Source organism: Eutrigla gurnardus, assembly GCF_963514095.1.
Source record: "Eutrigla gurnardus genome assembly, chromosome: 10".
Lineage (NCBI taxonomy): Eukaryota > Metazoa > Chordata > Actinopteri > Perciformes > Triglidae > Eutrigla > Eutrigla gurnardus.
In genome coordinates this window covers 12,637,842-12,654,623 of record NC_139924.1, presented here as the reverse complement: position 1 = coordinate 12,654,623, position 16,782 = coordinate 12,637,842, and the positions used below count along the sequence as shown (strand labels likewise).

Here is a 16,782-nt window from a genome sequence, read left to right as displayed (position 1 = left end):
AGAGAAAGCTCTTCCTATAAATACTTACATTACTCGACTCTTTCTAAAAATACAGACGGGCCACACAATACTAAAGGAAATGCTGATTGACGGAGGCTGAGGACCCGCTCAAAATAGGGCTGGACGGCGGTGCGTGCAGGAGACAGACCCGATTTAACACCAATCCAAAATGACACACACACTGCGAACCAACAAATAGAAATAACACCACATGAAGAAGAAAGTCTCTTTCATTCTATGGGTCAATTAAAACCTACACTATTTAATATGCACAGCTGTAGATTGTATGTAAGATGTAGAGCAACAAATACCATGTATTTTAAGGACGTGTGGATTCAACCCAATCACATTCTGTTATCAAATTCACACCATATTTTAGTGTAAAACATCTGACCGATAGGGGGCGCCCCTGCCCCACGTGTGCTTGTGTGTGTGCAACACTGTGTGTAAAACCATAGCTGACTGCATTTTTTAAAAAAGATCTGTAAATTAGTACAGCTGTTTGTTCTAATTAGATGATTATAAACAATAAACTGTAACAACAATAATAATAATAATAATAATAATAATAATAATAATAAGGATACGCCTGCAAGATTTTGCACAACGATTTTTATTGAAATTGTGAGACAAACAAACAAAAAAAACAAAAAACAAAAAAAAAACGGACAACCAGCATAAACAAGATACTTTCTTCTTTAAATATATTTTTTGAATAGATATGAATGATGCGCCCATAGGAGGAATTGCTTTGAATGTGTCTCCTGGCTGGAGTGAAATAACCTGAGGTGTTTTTGAATCCATGTGGAGCTCTTTCTTTTTTTCCCTCTGTCTTTTGTCGGTGGATGCAGACTAAACATGGCACACACGTCACCTAAAAATCAGCGATGCTTCATAGACAGTTGTTCAAACCAACAAGCGCTAAATAACTTTCATTTACAGTATACGTTCATGTAAAATGGGGGAGAGGGGGAGGAGAAAAAAAAGCAACAATTCGAAATATATACACGCTAATATACAGCCTTGAATAAATTAATACCAATTGCATATTCTTGGATCTTAGCTTTATTTACAGAATTTGTTTTTATCTTTAATTACATAAATAGTTCAGAAACATTTTTTTTTTCTGGCATGAAATGATGAGCGGCTCTTTCCTTCCGTCTTCCTTCCTCGCGCACACGGAACGTTCACCTTCCTCGCGCAGACCTTCCTCGCGCCTTCTCAAATAATCAGGCCCGGGAAAAAAAGGTTTTGGATGCAGCGTGAGACCGGCCTGTCGGCGCGACGAGGCTCCTGTTCGGGACTCGGCTTGGTATTTAAAAACCAGGCCTGGATGCTCAAATGCTTCAAGTGAACCCAAAAACTCAACTCGCACGCGCTCCACCGCGCGCCGCTCAGTCTGTGGAGCTGCAGGCTGTCCGTCCGCCAGGTTAGACCGATATATGGGACCGAAAACTGGCCCGTTGCATTGCTTCGAGTTTTTTTTTGTAGTGGATTTAATAAGAGAACTCGGTTTTTTTTTTTTTTTTTTTTTTACTAAATAGTTCTTTAATTTAATTTATTTATTATGACCTTTAATTTATCAATGCAGGAATTGGCCCCAGAGTTTCTGAGATAAGCCCACATTTAGGAGCTGCTAACCCCAAAGCACTGGGATTCATTCAAATGTTATGCTTCGGCTTCCCACGCTTCCTAACAGGCACAAGCTCCGGAGGAAACCCTCAGTACTTGTGAGTTAGCTTAAACTGAATGATATGGACTGCAGTTTTGTCCATCTGCAGCTTGGTTCCAAAAAGAAATACCTGTTATCGGCCTCCGATGGACCCATATCGGTCAAACCTAGTCCCACTCTCCCTAATGTGCTGTACAGGACATATGCACGTAGTCCCCTGGTATTCAAGCCAAGTCTCCATCCCCAAACAGAGAGTCTTCATCACTTGGGAGAGTCCGCACGAGGGGAAAGCTCCCGCTGGCTCTCCAGGCCGCTCACCAGCCTCTGGATGCTTTGCAGCTCATTCACAGAGTCCTTCATGGAGGTTTTGGGGGATGTGGTGCTCCTGCTTGAACCTCCTGTCTTGTGGTTGCTGTGGTGGTCCGGGGCCGGGCTGGTCTCCCTGCTGCCGGGTTTGGAGGATTCAGAGCCCGGGTTGAGGCTGCCCTGTAGGCTGGCGGCGAGCAGGCTGGAGGTCTGAGGCAGTGACACCGGGAGCTGGTAGGGGTTGAAGCGGAGCCGGGGACGTGATGCAGTCAGGAAGGGGTTCCTGGAGAGGTGACCGGAGGTGCTGGTGGCTGGGAGGGCCGAGGCCGCCGCTGCAGCCGCCGCCATGTAGGTGTAGGGGTACGGGAACAGACCTCCAAACGGAGGCATGGGGATGCCCTGGAATAATTAAGAGGAAAGGCTTGAAGTTACACATCACTAATCCCAGTCAAGTGGTCACATTAGCAAATTAGTGTAAACAGTTTTCCAGCAAGCAAACCAAACAGTTTCGATATGTAAAAAAAAGTAAAAGTAACACATTTTTTCAATTGTTTTTTTTCAAAAACAATTATTTTCACTAATATTTTTTATGCCACATAAGCCGCAAAAAATAATTTGATTGCTGTTTATTTTTTTTAATACAATCTCATGATAATATAATATATCTTAACATGCGGCAAATACATGACAATACAATTTAGCTTCACTGATCGTGCTTATTTTCAGCACTGAATAAAACCTACAGGTGTACAGGCAAACTCGACTATTCTAGGACCAGATGGGCTTCCTTACCTGAGAGGCGAGCATGTGCTGGGACAGATGGAAGGGGAACGGGTTGGGGGTTCCTCCCGTGCTCTGGGCAGCGAGGCTGGCGTTTTCCAAAGAACTTGCTCCAGATACAGAGGCCAATAAATGCCCCATGCCCATTGCAGAAAAGGCTCCAGGGGCCATGGCAAACTGCCCGGGGTGAAACAACAGCGGTGATCCGGCACCCAGAGGGTTAAAGAACTGCTGACTGTGCAGGCCAGACAGAGCCAGGCTTTGTAAGTGGCCCGGGCTGAAGTGTGGGGGGCTCTCGGTCTGAACCATGAGAGGGGAGTAGGACTCCTTAGTGGCACTCATGCCTCCGGACTCCGAGTCCTTTGTCAACATGTCCGTGGTGTCCTTCCTGTGCCTGCTCTCCACTTTGTCCTTCTCAAGGTTCCTTGTACTAAATAAGGAGTCATCCTTCTTTTCTGTGCTCGGCCTGTCCCTGATGCGCTCTTCACACCTGGAGCTGTAGGGGGACACCGGTTCAGGTCCCGGGCTGTTGGAGCCGGTGCAGCGTTCGTCGTGATGCTCCAGCTCCTGCTCGCTGTCAGTGCATGTTTTCTCATCTGCAACACAGGAATCACATCGGGCATAAACATGAGCAGAGAGTCTAACCGACCGCAGGCATCACAGAAAACACACACCAGTAAGCAGGCGAGTTCTACCAGAACATAAACCTGTAGGAGCCTTCAACTCTCCAAATCCACCCTGCACATTTCACACCACACGTAAATTGACTTTCAAGAGCCTTTGTGTCATTTGTCAAATCGTATGAAGCTTTCTGCACACATTAAACACATTTAAATGAATAACTGGGCCCATTAACACTTACTTCAACCTGTCTTGTCATATACATTTGTTTAATAAATTATGGAAATTGAAACCAGGTTGAGCTCAGATTAAATATAATACCGGATTAAATTTACTTTTCAAATAACTCAAATGCTGATGACACCAATACATTACTTAATATGTTAATACGTTTTACTCACTGTTCTCAACTAGAATTTAATTTAATTTACATGTGAATACATTAGCATCTTTCAGTAAAAATGTAAGTTGATTTTTACTGTTTACATTCACAGTTCTTAGATGTTAATTTATTAAATGTTAAAATTATTGGAAATAAAATTAGACCTGTTTATTGGAATTTCCTGAAATAAAGCCGACACAATTGATGCTTGTAGTTGACCTATGGAATACAGGGTTGACAGGTGTCCACTAGTGATGACTTTTATAACAGCACATTACTGTGATGCATTTTTAAAAAGGAGGATATATATCCTATTGTTATGAATGTACGTGAATGCATCTAAGCCACAAAATAATTCTCTTCCTGCACCGACAATTTAAATCTCAACAACAACAATAATAATACCGGCTCATGTATGGGCCCTAAAAAAAACCCTCACCTCGACTGGGCCTGCTGAACCGCAGCGGGCTGCTATCGACTCCCAGCGGGGAGTGGACCGCGTCCCTGCCGGTCGGGGGGTCACTGGACGAGGCGTCCGAGTCCACGCCGTCCCGGTCCGCCTTGCACTGGTCCTCATACATCCGCAGCGACGGCATGGTTAGCTGTTTCCTGTTAATGACAACGCGTATTAATGGCGGTCTGAGATGTCGGAGCTGTGACCCCCGCAGAACCAAACGTTGGCGCACAGACGCAGGTGTCAGCGGAAGTGTGTACCTTTTCTCTCTCCGTCCGTTCCCCGTGTCTCTGAATCCTTTGGCAAACGGGTTGTTGTCAATCTTCAACTGCGTTATCTGTAAACACAGAGAATACACGCGTTGGGAACTGGACCGGAATAACCACACACACGGAGAGCAGCTTGTCCTCACCTGCCCGTCCTCGGGACAGACAGCGCGTTTGGATAAACACACGGAGAAACCAGCGCGTTGGACCGGAGCCACCGTGCGCCGCGGATTTGCATTATTAATAAAAGCGTAATGATGGGGCGTTATTCTCATAGGCCCCTGGAGAGGAATTCTGCCACGAAATATTCCTCCATGGGGCCACACGAGCCCCCTTTCCCTCGGAAAAGGGAGGCAGGGGTAACAATACTTGAACAGATGACTATCATATCAATAATTAATACTGCGGTTTGGATCACTGCTTCTCTGCGATATGTTGTGATGCGGAAGGGCCCGGTGTGGCTCCACGTAGGAGATGACAAACGCGGCTCTCGCAGGAGTCCTTTTCCCCGCTCCTGGAGGCCCTGTGGCCCTTGAACAAGACGCTTCGGGCGTTTGAGCGGAGTGTCTCACACAGCATCTGTCCAACGTGGCTGCGGGCTGACCAGCCTTTTAAATGCCCACTAATCGATGGTGACTCATTGCCATAAACTTTTACAAGACACCCCCCCCCCCCCTTACAAGACCACCCCCCAAAACCGCCCCCCTTGGACACAGGCCTCAATTAGCTTCATAAAGGAGGATAACGATTAAGAAAGTGGGCTAATAACGCCATCAAATAAAAAAACTCACTTTAAATATTTCAAATGCTCAGATATAAAATAAAAAAATAGAAGAAAAAGAAGAAATAAAAAGAACACATGTTCTGCTACAATTAAACACATTTATATTCCTTATTTAAATACTTTTTTTTGAATGAATAGCAGATAACACACACTTAGCCTACATGAAAAAAAATATCTGCTGCACACACACACGAGTCCAGGCAATAATAATAATAAATAAATGAACAACAAAACATCAAATGGGCCATGGGAGTCCTGAGCAGAGAAATTAGGCGACCTACAAAATCAGATTAAGTCTTCGGGGGCTGGTGGGGGGAGGGGACGCATGTAGGACATTTATTATGCAAAGCGTAGCAGCCGCGTTGGAGGCAGCCGGCTGAGTGTGAACAGTGACTCACCTTGTCATTCTGATACGCTGTCACGGCCACGAACTCGGTCTCCGGGAACACGTAGGTCCGGAAGGTGCTGTAGGGGAGCTTCAGGATGTCGTTGGCCCGCACTATGTGGAACCGGGGCTGGTACTTGTGCATCGAGTTCAGGATCGTCTGGACCAACACACACAAAAACGCACAGCGGCGGAGTGAATATGACGGCGTAGTGGTTCCTCCCCGGCGCCTCATCCACACCCAGAACGCGACACCGGACGGACTATATGGTGACGCGGATCATCCGGCGCGTCGTTATCGATGCTGTTATAATTACTGGGCGAGCAGACTCGTGTGTAATTAGTGCGGGGGGGCAAAGGGAAAACCCTGACCAGGCCACACATGCTGTCATGAAGGTTCACGATCACAGATGTGATCCACGTTATTGGGCCCAAACGAACTATTGTGTGTCTGTCATTCATTTCAAATGTGCCAACAACACTCAGTTCACGTTACCAGCTCTTAAGGCTCGAAGCGGATCTCGAGGGTTTCGACAGCCTTAATATATATATATATATATATATATATATATATATATATATATATATATAAATCCCTCCACCCCCCAGAAAATAAGCCAACACACAAAACGGCAATCCAAGGCTATGAACACACGGATATGTTTAATCCCAGATAAAGTTAGACTATTGAGATGGGAAACATAAACATGACACATAAGCAGCATACAGGCCACACGTGCAAATAAGTGCACGAATAGAAAACCTGCCTTTAACCGATTGCAATTTTTTTGTAGAAGTGTAAATGTTGCACTTCAGGCAGGCATTTATCATTTGCTCATACTCTTTATTTATATATATTTTTAGAGCTAAAATATAAAACGCACAAAGACACCGCAAGGTCCTGATACCAGAACACGACAGGACCTAATGTACTATACTATACTATACTATACTATACTATACTATACTATACTATACTATACTATAGACTGGGGGGGTCAGACACGGCTCTGCCATTCACGCTCATTTCACGTTCTTCCTCTCTAAACCAGTATTGCAAACACTCAGCTCCAACATCACGCTGGTTTGATGTTATTTGCAGCACAACTCCGGTTATAATAAAGAATACAAAGAGCCAGGGGGACAATGCAGCCGTGGTCTGGGCCCCTATGCTGCTGCAGAGAGCCGGGCCATGGCTTTGGGAGAGAATGGAGACTTATTCTGAATCTGGAAACATAAGCTGTGTGTGTGTGTCAGCGGCAGTGGGAAGTCAAGTGGCGACAAAGTGTCAACAGCTTTGGACGTAAAGGCAACATAAATATAGGCCGACTCATCTTTACGCATCATATTCTCCAAGATGTGTTTTTTTTTTTTTTTTACACCGCACTTATTCTACTGGACTATTTTTGTTTGTTTTTTCTTCTCAAAACGCGTTGCGCACTTTAATTCATGCCACTTCACAATCCCCCTGTTTTAATTCGGAGCACATGCGATGAGCTCTCTTTTTCTTACCCCCCACCCCTTCTGGCTGTTTCTTGTTATTATTATTTTTTTGCAGCTGCAACGACCCAGTAATATGCTTCATAAAAAATGCATCTGATTTTAAACACCTAAAAAAACGCCCTGTCTGGTCAAACATCAAACGCATCATGCAGCATATAGAATTCTGTTCAGGCGAGAGACAGAGAGACAGAGAGGAGAACACAAAATCCCAGTACTTACAAATCCGTGTTTGTCCGAAATGTTGTTGGTCAGCTTGAGTTTATGGAAAGCAACAGGCTTGGCCATCCACTGCTCGCCGGTGGCCGGGCTGTCCGGGTGGATGTACATCCTCTTGGGCATCTCCGGGTCGGCCTTGCCCGCCACCATCCAGCGGGAGTTGTGGAACTTGTAGCGGCAGTCGTCTGCCGCCACGATGTCCATCAGCAGGATGTATTTGGCTTTTTTATCCAGTCCGTTTATTCGCACTTTGAACGGAGGGAACATCCTCCTGCAGAGGGGGAAAAAGCACAGACGGGGAGTTAAACACGCCGTGATTCAGGCGAACATCGCGTTATCTTACACGACTTGGACACTGAAGGCGACGCGGACGTAGAAATAAAAAAGAAATATTCTGATTGTTATTCTCCAGTGTTGCACGCAATTAGGCAAAACCATAGTGTATTTGTCTATGTGTGTGTGTGTGTGTGTGTGTGTGTTTGTGTGTGTGTGTGTGTGTGTGTGCGCGTGTGTGTTGTTGAAACACCACACTACAAATCTGAGCAGTATATTTACGAGCACACCACTTCACATCCCTGCTTTTAGAAGTGACAGCGTGTTTATAAAAGCCAGCAGCGCTGTTGCCTCCGCAGAACGGGGAAACCCGATTAAAGCGCACGCACGGCAAATATCCCAAATATGTACATTGCTCAATCTGGAAATATATCAGACATTTTTCAAAATTACATCCACGTTTAAAAAATAAATACATTGATAAATGAAGACATTTAACCCCCGAAATGTATACACAGCCATGGGACAGGAACTCCATTTAAAAATGATACATTTAGTGTTTAATGCGAGGTAAACATGGCATATACTCGCAGTATTCTCTAGTTTTTGGTCTGTTTTTATTAAACGTTAAACAGGTTAATAATCGGCGACGGAATAAAAAGTGAAGAGCAAAGGCCTAACGCACAACGCTGTCCAACAACGGGAATAAATGGCTTTTAGCGGCTATAAACTTTTTGTGGCGGTGGGTCACTCTCTGCCTCGACTATATAGCCTACAGATAACAGAACGTTTAAAAATGAATAAATACATGTATTCTCAGTATATCCATTCTTACCTTCCGGACTTGGTAATAACCATCTCCGTCCCGAGTTTATGAAATTGGTCCCAAAGATCCTTGGCTTCCAGTGTAACTTTGGGGTCGTCGTCCACTTCCTCCTCGGGCTCCAGGCTCTTCATGCTGCGGAGGTGAGCCGCCTGATGGTGGCTGAGGGCCGGGTGGAGCCCAGCCTCCGCCGCCCCGGCCAGGCCGTGGTCCGCGATGGGCTTGGTGAGCGCCCCGGGAGGCAGGCTGAGCGCCGGGAAGAAGGACGGCTGCGCGGCCGCTAGAAACGCGGACATGGGGAAGTCGGTCGGCCGGTGTGCGTGGAAAGGGTGATAAGCCATTGCAGTCCCTGTGAAAACTGGATCTCTCATCGGTGCATCCACAAAAAAACGAAGTGAAATAATGGATATTTGAGTGGTATTTCCCCCCACCCAGAGCCAGAGTATAGGTCCGTGATTCACGAGCAGTTAGTGTCTGTAAAGCGGTGCAGAGCAGCGCGGCGCCTCGTCAAACGCACGGCGCGTTATCGGGCTGGAGAAAGTAGCCCGGAGTCGCTGTGGATGTTGCCTTTTCCGTTCGGTTACTCCGCCGAGTCGCTCAGTAGTTCGCGGTGCTGCGGGACGGCAGAGCCCGGCTGCGCTGTGTGCCTCTCAGAGAAATGAGCTGTTTCCCTGCTTCAGTCATCCCACACTGACTGAGAGAGATGTGGCCCCGTTCACTGCAGATCTGTGACTATCTCACATGTCCTTCCTGCCTCCATCCCCAACACTAATGAACCAAGCCCCTTTGATTGCTGATTTTACGCTTTCTGGACCAATTGTGGGCCCCTATAGGCGTGGTTCTGACAGCTCCGGCCAGACTCTGGGAGAGGAGGGAGGGGGGGACAAGAAGGTGTCGGAAGCATTAGCAGTAAGAAAACATGTCAACAGAATAAAATATTAACCAATGACAGGGAAGATCGGGAAATCCCACCCCCATTTCCAAGCCAAACACCGGGTCAGCCCTCAGTTCTTGGCCGGTGGAGGCATCACCTCTCTCGGCTTGCGTTTTTTAACAACGTCGCCTCCGGAGAAAACCCGCCTGTACACAGAGTCACTGTCTTAATACTCACCTTAATACACGGCAACAGCTCCGGTTGTCCACGTTCACCACCGTCTTTTAGAAACAACTCACAACACGAGGCTCAGCCCACGACGCGCGGCTCCGCGCTCCGGGGAGATTTGCTCCCAGAGAGCTGCTGCTCCTCCCGGTCGCTCTCTAGAATAACCCGCCTTGTTATTACTTTGTAATTATTCCGTGTTATCGGCCGTTTTTTGACGCTTAAGCTGGATCTGAATCCCCAACTAGCCCAGTCGATGTGCGTTAGTTGCACTCACTCCAGACTTTTTTTTTAATTTCTTTTGTATCTGTGCGTTTTCCTGCTCGAGCTGACGGGAACACGGCAACACAGACGCGGCGGCGGCGGCGGCGTAATAAAGAGACGAGGCTGGAAAACAGACAAACCCAGATGCTGCGCGGAGGAAAAGAGCAAACCAGATGAATGATAATGATGATGATGATGAGTGAATTTTTTTTTTTGAGAGACAAATTCCGGGAGAAGGAACGCGGTGAGTGCTCAATTCTTCCTTGAGTCGAATAAAGTTGCGTTTCTTGGTGACTTTTGGAGCCTGTTGTTGTCAGCGCGGTTGTGTTATCCTGCTGGGGATTTTAGAGCGTGTGTGGAAAACAGTCGCCAGCGATGAGATGATTTAGTGCTCCGTGTCAGAGCGGAGGGCAGGCCGTGGTATAGCGTGTAATCTCCGACAGGTTGTATTTTGTCAAAACCAAGGACGGTGCGGGACTCCGGGAGCCACGGGCCCCCCTCCCCTCCCCTCCCCACCCCCCACCCGCCTCCCCGCACTCCGCTCTGCTGAGCTCCTTTAGAAAAAGTCCGGGCTCTTGATTAACTTGGACTCAGTTTGTTAAAGAGCCGCTCGGCGCCAGGAGGCTGATGCGCCACAATAAGAACAATCTCTTGTCTCTTTATATTTACCCTGAAGTCGTGCATGCGCGGGGCCCCTGCGGCCCCTCGCTAGTCTCATCTGCGGCGCTTTTCTGCCTCGGTCATGACTCGGTGTCAGATGTGATTTTTCTTTCCTTTTTTTTTTTTTGTTCCTTTTTTTTTTGATAAACAGCTGCTCTCTCCGGGCAGGAAGGACAGTGTTTTTGGGCCACAGGCGTCACTTCGGGGGGAAAAAAAGAAAAAAAAACTGAAACAAAAAGTGATAATCCTCCTGAATGAGACTGTCACAGACAACTGCGCATTTCCTACTAACCTCAGGGTCTCTGTGGCTTCCGCTGACAGGCGCACGCGACTCTTAAAACATCTTAATACTATTTATAAACCTGCATTATTAATAACACATTCAATCCACCCGATTCCTTTCCCCGACCGCCACAGAACTGTGAACGATCAAATTAAGAGACAAACTAAAAATGTTGTTTTAATCCTCAAACACCCCCCTCCCCCCAAAACAACAACAACAGCAAAACTGCATCTCCAGAAAGTTTCACCCGCGTGTCTCAGACGCAGCGTGTCACGCGCAGTGTTTGCACATCTCCGCTTAGTTACACACTTGTTGCTTGGTTTCCATCAGTGTTACAGCCACGCGTAAAGAGTTCAACAGGCGGGACAGGAGCAGCTCTGTACCCGAATGGAGCCCAAAGACAAGCAAAGGGAGCCCGTTAGACCGCTGGTGTAATATCAGGCACAAGTCCCCGCAGCATCGACTGATTCACACAGGAAACAGTGTATTTCCAGGTAGTCAGGTGTGTGGAAATACATGCCAGTGAGCATCGACTTCACATGAAAAAAAAAAATAAGTGAAATCATCAAGCGTGTTGGCACATACGTCACCGTTTTCTCTGAGTTCCACCGTGGTGTGTATCTGCTATAATTTGGCCGGACAGCTGACTTGTTTGGAATGCCGCACCTTGAGATTTATGAAATGACAGAGATGTAGGAGCGCCGTGGGAGCGGCGGCGCTTGGTCGGAGTTTCGGAGCTTTTAATGGGGAGAGAAACAGATTAGCAACACATGGAGCTGGATAACGGTTTCTTTTTTTTTTCTTACTGCCGGAACACTCAACTGGATAACTGTATCAACAACGCTGGCGCAAATTAGTCACCATTTATTTGTTCTGTGCCGTCAACGGCACCGAAATCTCCATTACGCGCGATTTAAAAGTCATTACGCGGAGGAAGGAGTGCTCCGCGCTGCTCTGCGTGGAAGGGGCGCTGTGCTGATAGATTAACACATTCTCTGTGTTGGGGATTAATGAAGGCAGACAGGGAAGTCGGCCCTTGGTCTGTGGGAATGCTTCTGCGTATCGGTCGGCTAAAAGATGCGCAGAACAAAAAGTGTGGGAACATAAAAACAGGAGCACATTCACAAGAATTGTCCCCCAATTTTCTCCTATAATGTAGAGAATTAAGAATATTGACAGACGTTTTTATTATGTAGGAACTTGTGAAAACAAGCAGTGTGATTCAGGTGCGCTGCCTGTGGTTGTGGGGCTTGTGGGCCTATTTAAGGTGAATCAAATGCTTGCACGACGCAAATACAGTAGGAAGTTGACTCAAGCTCTTCTGTGTCCTTGATCCGTCCGCTCGATACAATACAGTGCAGCCGCAGATGTGAAAATGTGCGTCAAATAGCCTCTTCCTTCCCGGTGATGTGGCCCATGTGTCGGTGATCCGGGCCAAAGACGCATCTAATTACAACAGAACGGGACAGTTTTGCGCCATATTCGTCTCTAATCGAGTATTGTTATTTTCTTCCTCCCCTTGACATTGTTCCTTTCTTCCTTTTATCTCTCCATCTTCTCCTCCCATCTTCCTGCATCATCTCTCCGGCTATATTTAGCGGCTAGACTGAGGCCTTGGCGCCAGACCGTTTAAGACCTGTCAAAGTCCCTCATATTTCCCCTTGTCACATGGAAACCCGGCGACCAGCGGCCCTCTCCTCCTCCTCCTCCTCCTCCTCCTCCTCCTCCTTTCTCCTCCTTCTGCTCCCTCATCCTCATCACACAGCCACCAGCCCTCCTCCTCCTCCTCTTCCTCCTCCTCTCTTCATCTCCTCCAGCTCAGTTCACTCTGCTAAATGAAACATATCAGTTCTCACTTGTAAAGCAGAATGTTTCCTCTCTCCCTCTCTCCTTCTCTCTCTCTCTCTCTCTCTCTCTCTCTCTCTCCCTCCACCCCCCTCTCTCTCTCTCTCTCTCTCTCACACACACACACACACACACACACACACACACACACACACACACACACACACACACACACACACACACTGCACCACGCTATCATATTATTCAGAACAACACAATGAAAAGTAAGCCTTTCGGGAGGAGAGTAATAGCCGATGCATCTCTTCCATAAAACAAACCTTTTCTCTTACTGGACATGACTACATGACAAACTCAATCACAAACTACAACCACACATCTCTCCAGCTACCTTCCAGGCCCGACGCCCGTCTCGCCCCCTGCTCTTTTCACAGTCCCACTCTGAGCTACGCTGCTGCGTGGAGGCTGTGGGTGGAAGGTGGACCACCAGGTGGGGGCGCTATAGTGATCCATGGGGAGAGTGACAGAGCTGTCACATCCACAGGCGTTACAGCAGCCGACACTGTGATGCCACACACACACACACACACACACACACACACACACACACACACACACACACACACATTCTGACAGACAGTTTGGATTTAATCTGCTATGATTTCCATGCATTGCCAATTATTGTGCAAAAGACGTACACGCGTGCGTATATTTGACCAGTGAGAATGTCCAACAAGATCACCGGATCCCTCCAAATAGATCACGATGACATTAACCACTGTCATTACTTTTCCTCTGCAGCCTTAATAAAATATATCCGCTGGTCGGAGGTGACCCTCCCGTTGTACGTTTGAGCACCAGGGCCGTCTGGGCCCCTCGATCCACAAGAGGACTGCTGACATCACCACTAGAGACATTAGTCCTTTTATTTGCGCATCGATTTTTAAAAATAAAACCAAAATACATTTGAACCATCTTCTGAAAATCCCTCTCACTGAAATAAACAGTCGGGACTGAAAATGGTCCTTATAAATGTTGTGGATCCCCGAAACTGAAATCAGGAAACTACTTTGAATTCTGCGAAAACAAAAAAAGGGCCTCCGCAAAAACGACTTCGTTTAAAAAGACGTGTCCTATTTGTGGATGTTAAAATCAGATTGTTGCGTTAAAAAAAAAACATAACCACCTCTTTGTAAATTAATTGATCGGAGGGACAGTTCTCACAAAAAGGCCTTTATTTGTTTTAAATATATAAATTGAATGTGATCAAACCGAACTGTGTTGGGTTTTAACCTGATGTGTTTATGTGTTAAAGTAAAAACGAGCTGCGCCGAATTCACTTATTCTATGAACTTGTATGTTTTAAACTCTCAAATCATTCTTAACCACGAAACATTCAAAGCCTCTGCTTTTTAAATACCATCCAGCTGAACACATTTATTACTACTTCATGTTCGCTTTTTTCTTCTTCTTCTTTTTTAAAGCAGCAAAAAATAATCTTTTTGTGTGTTTGCAGATGTGTTGACAGCCTGGAGAAATTGAATTAGCAGCTGCGGCGCTGGGAACATTGAATCCTATTAGGAGCGCAGCAGAGGAGCAGGGAGGCTACCTGCAGGCCGCAGGGAGAAGCGCTTCATTCCTCCACCTTCACAACACGGAGAGACGGGAAACAGCAGGACAATCCTCATCATGTCGAACACGTACTGTTTGATTATTGTAAAAACGCCCAGCAGCCTATTATCGTTACAATAACACTGTCATTCGAAATTCCTGAATTGTTGTTATTTTATATTTTTGCGGATCCAAGAATATATCCTACGACAAAACAATAAAACGTCTGAAAATGTGTGCTCACGTCACGTATTTCGTTGGTCAGTAATCGATATGAATGTAGAGATGAGTGGAGTCGGACTTAATCACAATGCAAATAACCTTAAAATCCTGTGAAATCATGTGGTTTAGACTAAACATGGGCGAATCGATCCCCGCCTCCTCTTGTATTGTCAGCTGTTTGATTACACATGAATGATAATACATCTTAAGCAGCACAGAGAAATGAATATTTCCTTGGAGGATAAACATGGCGGATGAAAGTGGAAAAAACATCCTGTTCCTGATTCAAATCTTATCTCCTTCCGAGCTGAGCTCAGATCAGTGAGGACGTTTTACACCGTGCAGGTCTAAATACACCGAGCTGCTCTGTGCTTTAAGGAGGTGAGTCACTAACTGAGGCGTGAACATCAACCATCTTTTGTTTTATTGTGGTTGCACAATTTAATAATAGTGAAAATACTGAGTTATACTTTGATCTAGTTTGGGTTCATGACATGGACCCTTAAATGGCCTTGTGCCAGTGTGTAGCAGCTGATCACTTTTAACCAGATAATCAACAAATCATTGAAATCATATGCTGCCGAACAGTAAGTCTCCCCGCGATGATGACATTACTCTGTATTAGATTGACATTACTCTAAATAACCAGTACTCTCAGGTTCCTCACCAGATCTAATATGATGTATTTTAATCTCACTACTCACCACAGCACCTCGTATGTCACACAGCAGTTCAATATTAAATGTTTGCAGGGACTCCAATGTGATCAGATGCAGGTCCAGGCAACAGAGACTCAGCTGGTCTGGGTTCAGTGAAGACCCTCACCTCCGAGGTGAGTCCACACACACACACACACACACACACACACACACACACACACACACACCACACACCACACACACACACACCCACACACACACACACACACACACACACACACACACCCACACACACACACACACCCACACACACACACACACACACACACACACACACACACACACACACACACACACACACACACACACACACACACACACACACACACACACACACACACACACACACACACACACACACACAGGTGACTCAAAGTGCCTGCTGGCTGTAAAGTGACGAGTCCATGTGTCAGCTTTTTCTGTTGCTTTTTGACATTTTTACCAACACAATAACTTTGATTTTCTTCAATGATTTTAAGGTGCTCGTTTCCATAAATTCCTCAAAAGAAGATTTTTAAATGACCATGTTCACATATTCACAAAAATAAGAAAATACTATACAAATTACACCCTATTCTGTGTTTGTACATTTAAAAAATATATATATATATTTAGATGATTTTCTTTTAATTGCAACTGGACTTTAGCTCATATAGGCCTACATGGCAAATGACACATGATCCAATAAAAAAAAATATATATTATTGCTTAAACAGGTCTTCACAGTGAATGAGCACATCCCAGTGTTGTCAGCTGTCAGAACCAAATGCTATTTACTGGAAGAAACCAAAAAAAGAAAAGAAGAAGTGCTACAAATGGCTAGCTGTCTAGCTAGTAACATCTCCAAATAGGAAACAATGGATGGTGATAAAGCTGGAGGCGACACTTGTTGCAAATATTTACTTGATTACACTTTATGATGAATTAGAAACAAACTACTGGTTGACATGGCAACCGTTAAGATGGCCATCTTTCAGCATCATGAATGTGAACGGTTGTTAGCATTCTTTGTTGCATGCTAACCGAGCTAATGCTAATGCTTTGCAGTGAGCCGTTCACGCTGGGATCATTTGAATGGGTTTTAATTGAGATCAATAATCCCGAAGATGATGGATAAGTGTTCAGGTTGCTTCCATGTTTCTTTCTGTTGAAAGTTCACAACTGGGACTCAACAACGCACATTTCCCAGCAGGATGTCGGACACGACCGTCGAGCTCCGCTTACCTTTCAGGGAGTTAGTGTCTGCATGTTATGACCAAAAGTACAAATTCATTTGAAATGATGCTTTTCAGTTTTCAGGGTTTTAGTGGGTTTCATGTGTTCACGTATTCATTTCAACAATCTTGTCTTTGACTGATTTATAACGTGTAACACTGTGGATATTAAACACTGTAAACTGTTTGTTGTTGGAATCAAATAAAAAGTTGCATGTGAAACGCCGTGGTGTGACTGTCGTGCTCGTTGCATGAAGTGGAAGAAGTGGCACAGACGCATCCTGCCAGCTGGAGCTTATTTCCACTTCATCCACCAATCCTGAATGAACACATTTTAAAATATGTATTTAAACTAAACTAACTGAATATATTCAAATAAATGTGAGCAGAAATGCAGGCACACTGGTTTTGTTTAAAATGCATTTGAGTTCATTTAATCGTC

General features: G+C 45.6%; 1 protein-coding gene and 1 long non-coding RNA gene across 5 annotated transcripts; one reads left to right on the top strand and one right to left on the bottom strand.

Moving 5' to 3' along the window:
• Positions 1-593: 593 nt before the first annotated feature.
• tbx2b (T-box transcription factor 2b) lies at positions 594-9,713 on the bottom strand. 2 transcript variants are annotated; one of them, XM_084020267.1, is made up of 8 exons: positions 9,577-9,713; positions 8,478-9,326; positions 7,373-7,640; positions 5,664-5,816; positions 4,476-4,552; positions 4,201-4,370; positions 2,771-3,354; positions 594-2,377 (listed from the first exon to the last, which is right to left on the bottom strand). In XM_084020267.1, the coding sequence occupies exons 2-8, from the start codon at positions 8,834-8,836 to the stop codon at positions 1,934-1,936; spliced, it is 2,055 nt and encodes a 684-aa protein (XP_083876393.1). In that variant the 5' UTR covers positions 8,837-9,326; positions 9,577-9,713; the 3' UTR covers positions 594-1,933. The 2 variants fall into 2 exon arrangements, with proteins under 2 accessions (XP_083876393.1, XP_083876394.1); XM_084020268.1 differs by having other exon boundaries at positions 5,664-5,810.
• A 215-nt stretch (positions 9,714-9,928) lies between these two features.
• Positions 9,929-16,639, top strand: LOC311020299. Of its 3 annotated transcripts, XR_014597894.1 has the most exons (4): positions 9,929-10,072; positions 14,091-14,788; positions 15,160-15,239; positions 16,281-16,321. It is a non-coding gene; the product is annotated as an uncharacterized lncRNA (long non-coding RNA). The 3 variants fall into 3 exon arrangements; XR_014597893.1 differs by having other exon boundaries at positions 15,160-16,639; XR_014597895.1 differs by having other exon boundaries at positions 14,091-15,239.
• Positions 16,640-16,782: the final 143 nt, after the last annotated feature.

Coding starts and splice junctions, on each gene's coding strand:
- tbx2b (XM_084020267.1), bottom strand. CDS start 8,836: ATGAGAGATCCAGTTTTCACAGGGACTGCAATGGCTTATCACCCTTTC. Junction 5,817..7,372: donor TTTCGGACAAACACGGATTT/GTAAGTACTGGG, acceptor TTGTGTGTGTTG/GTCCAGACGATCCTGAACTC. Junction 2,378..2,770: donor AGCACATGCTCGCCTCTCAG/GTAAGGAAGCCC, acceptor TAATTATTCCAG/GGCATCCCCATGCCTCCGTT.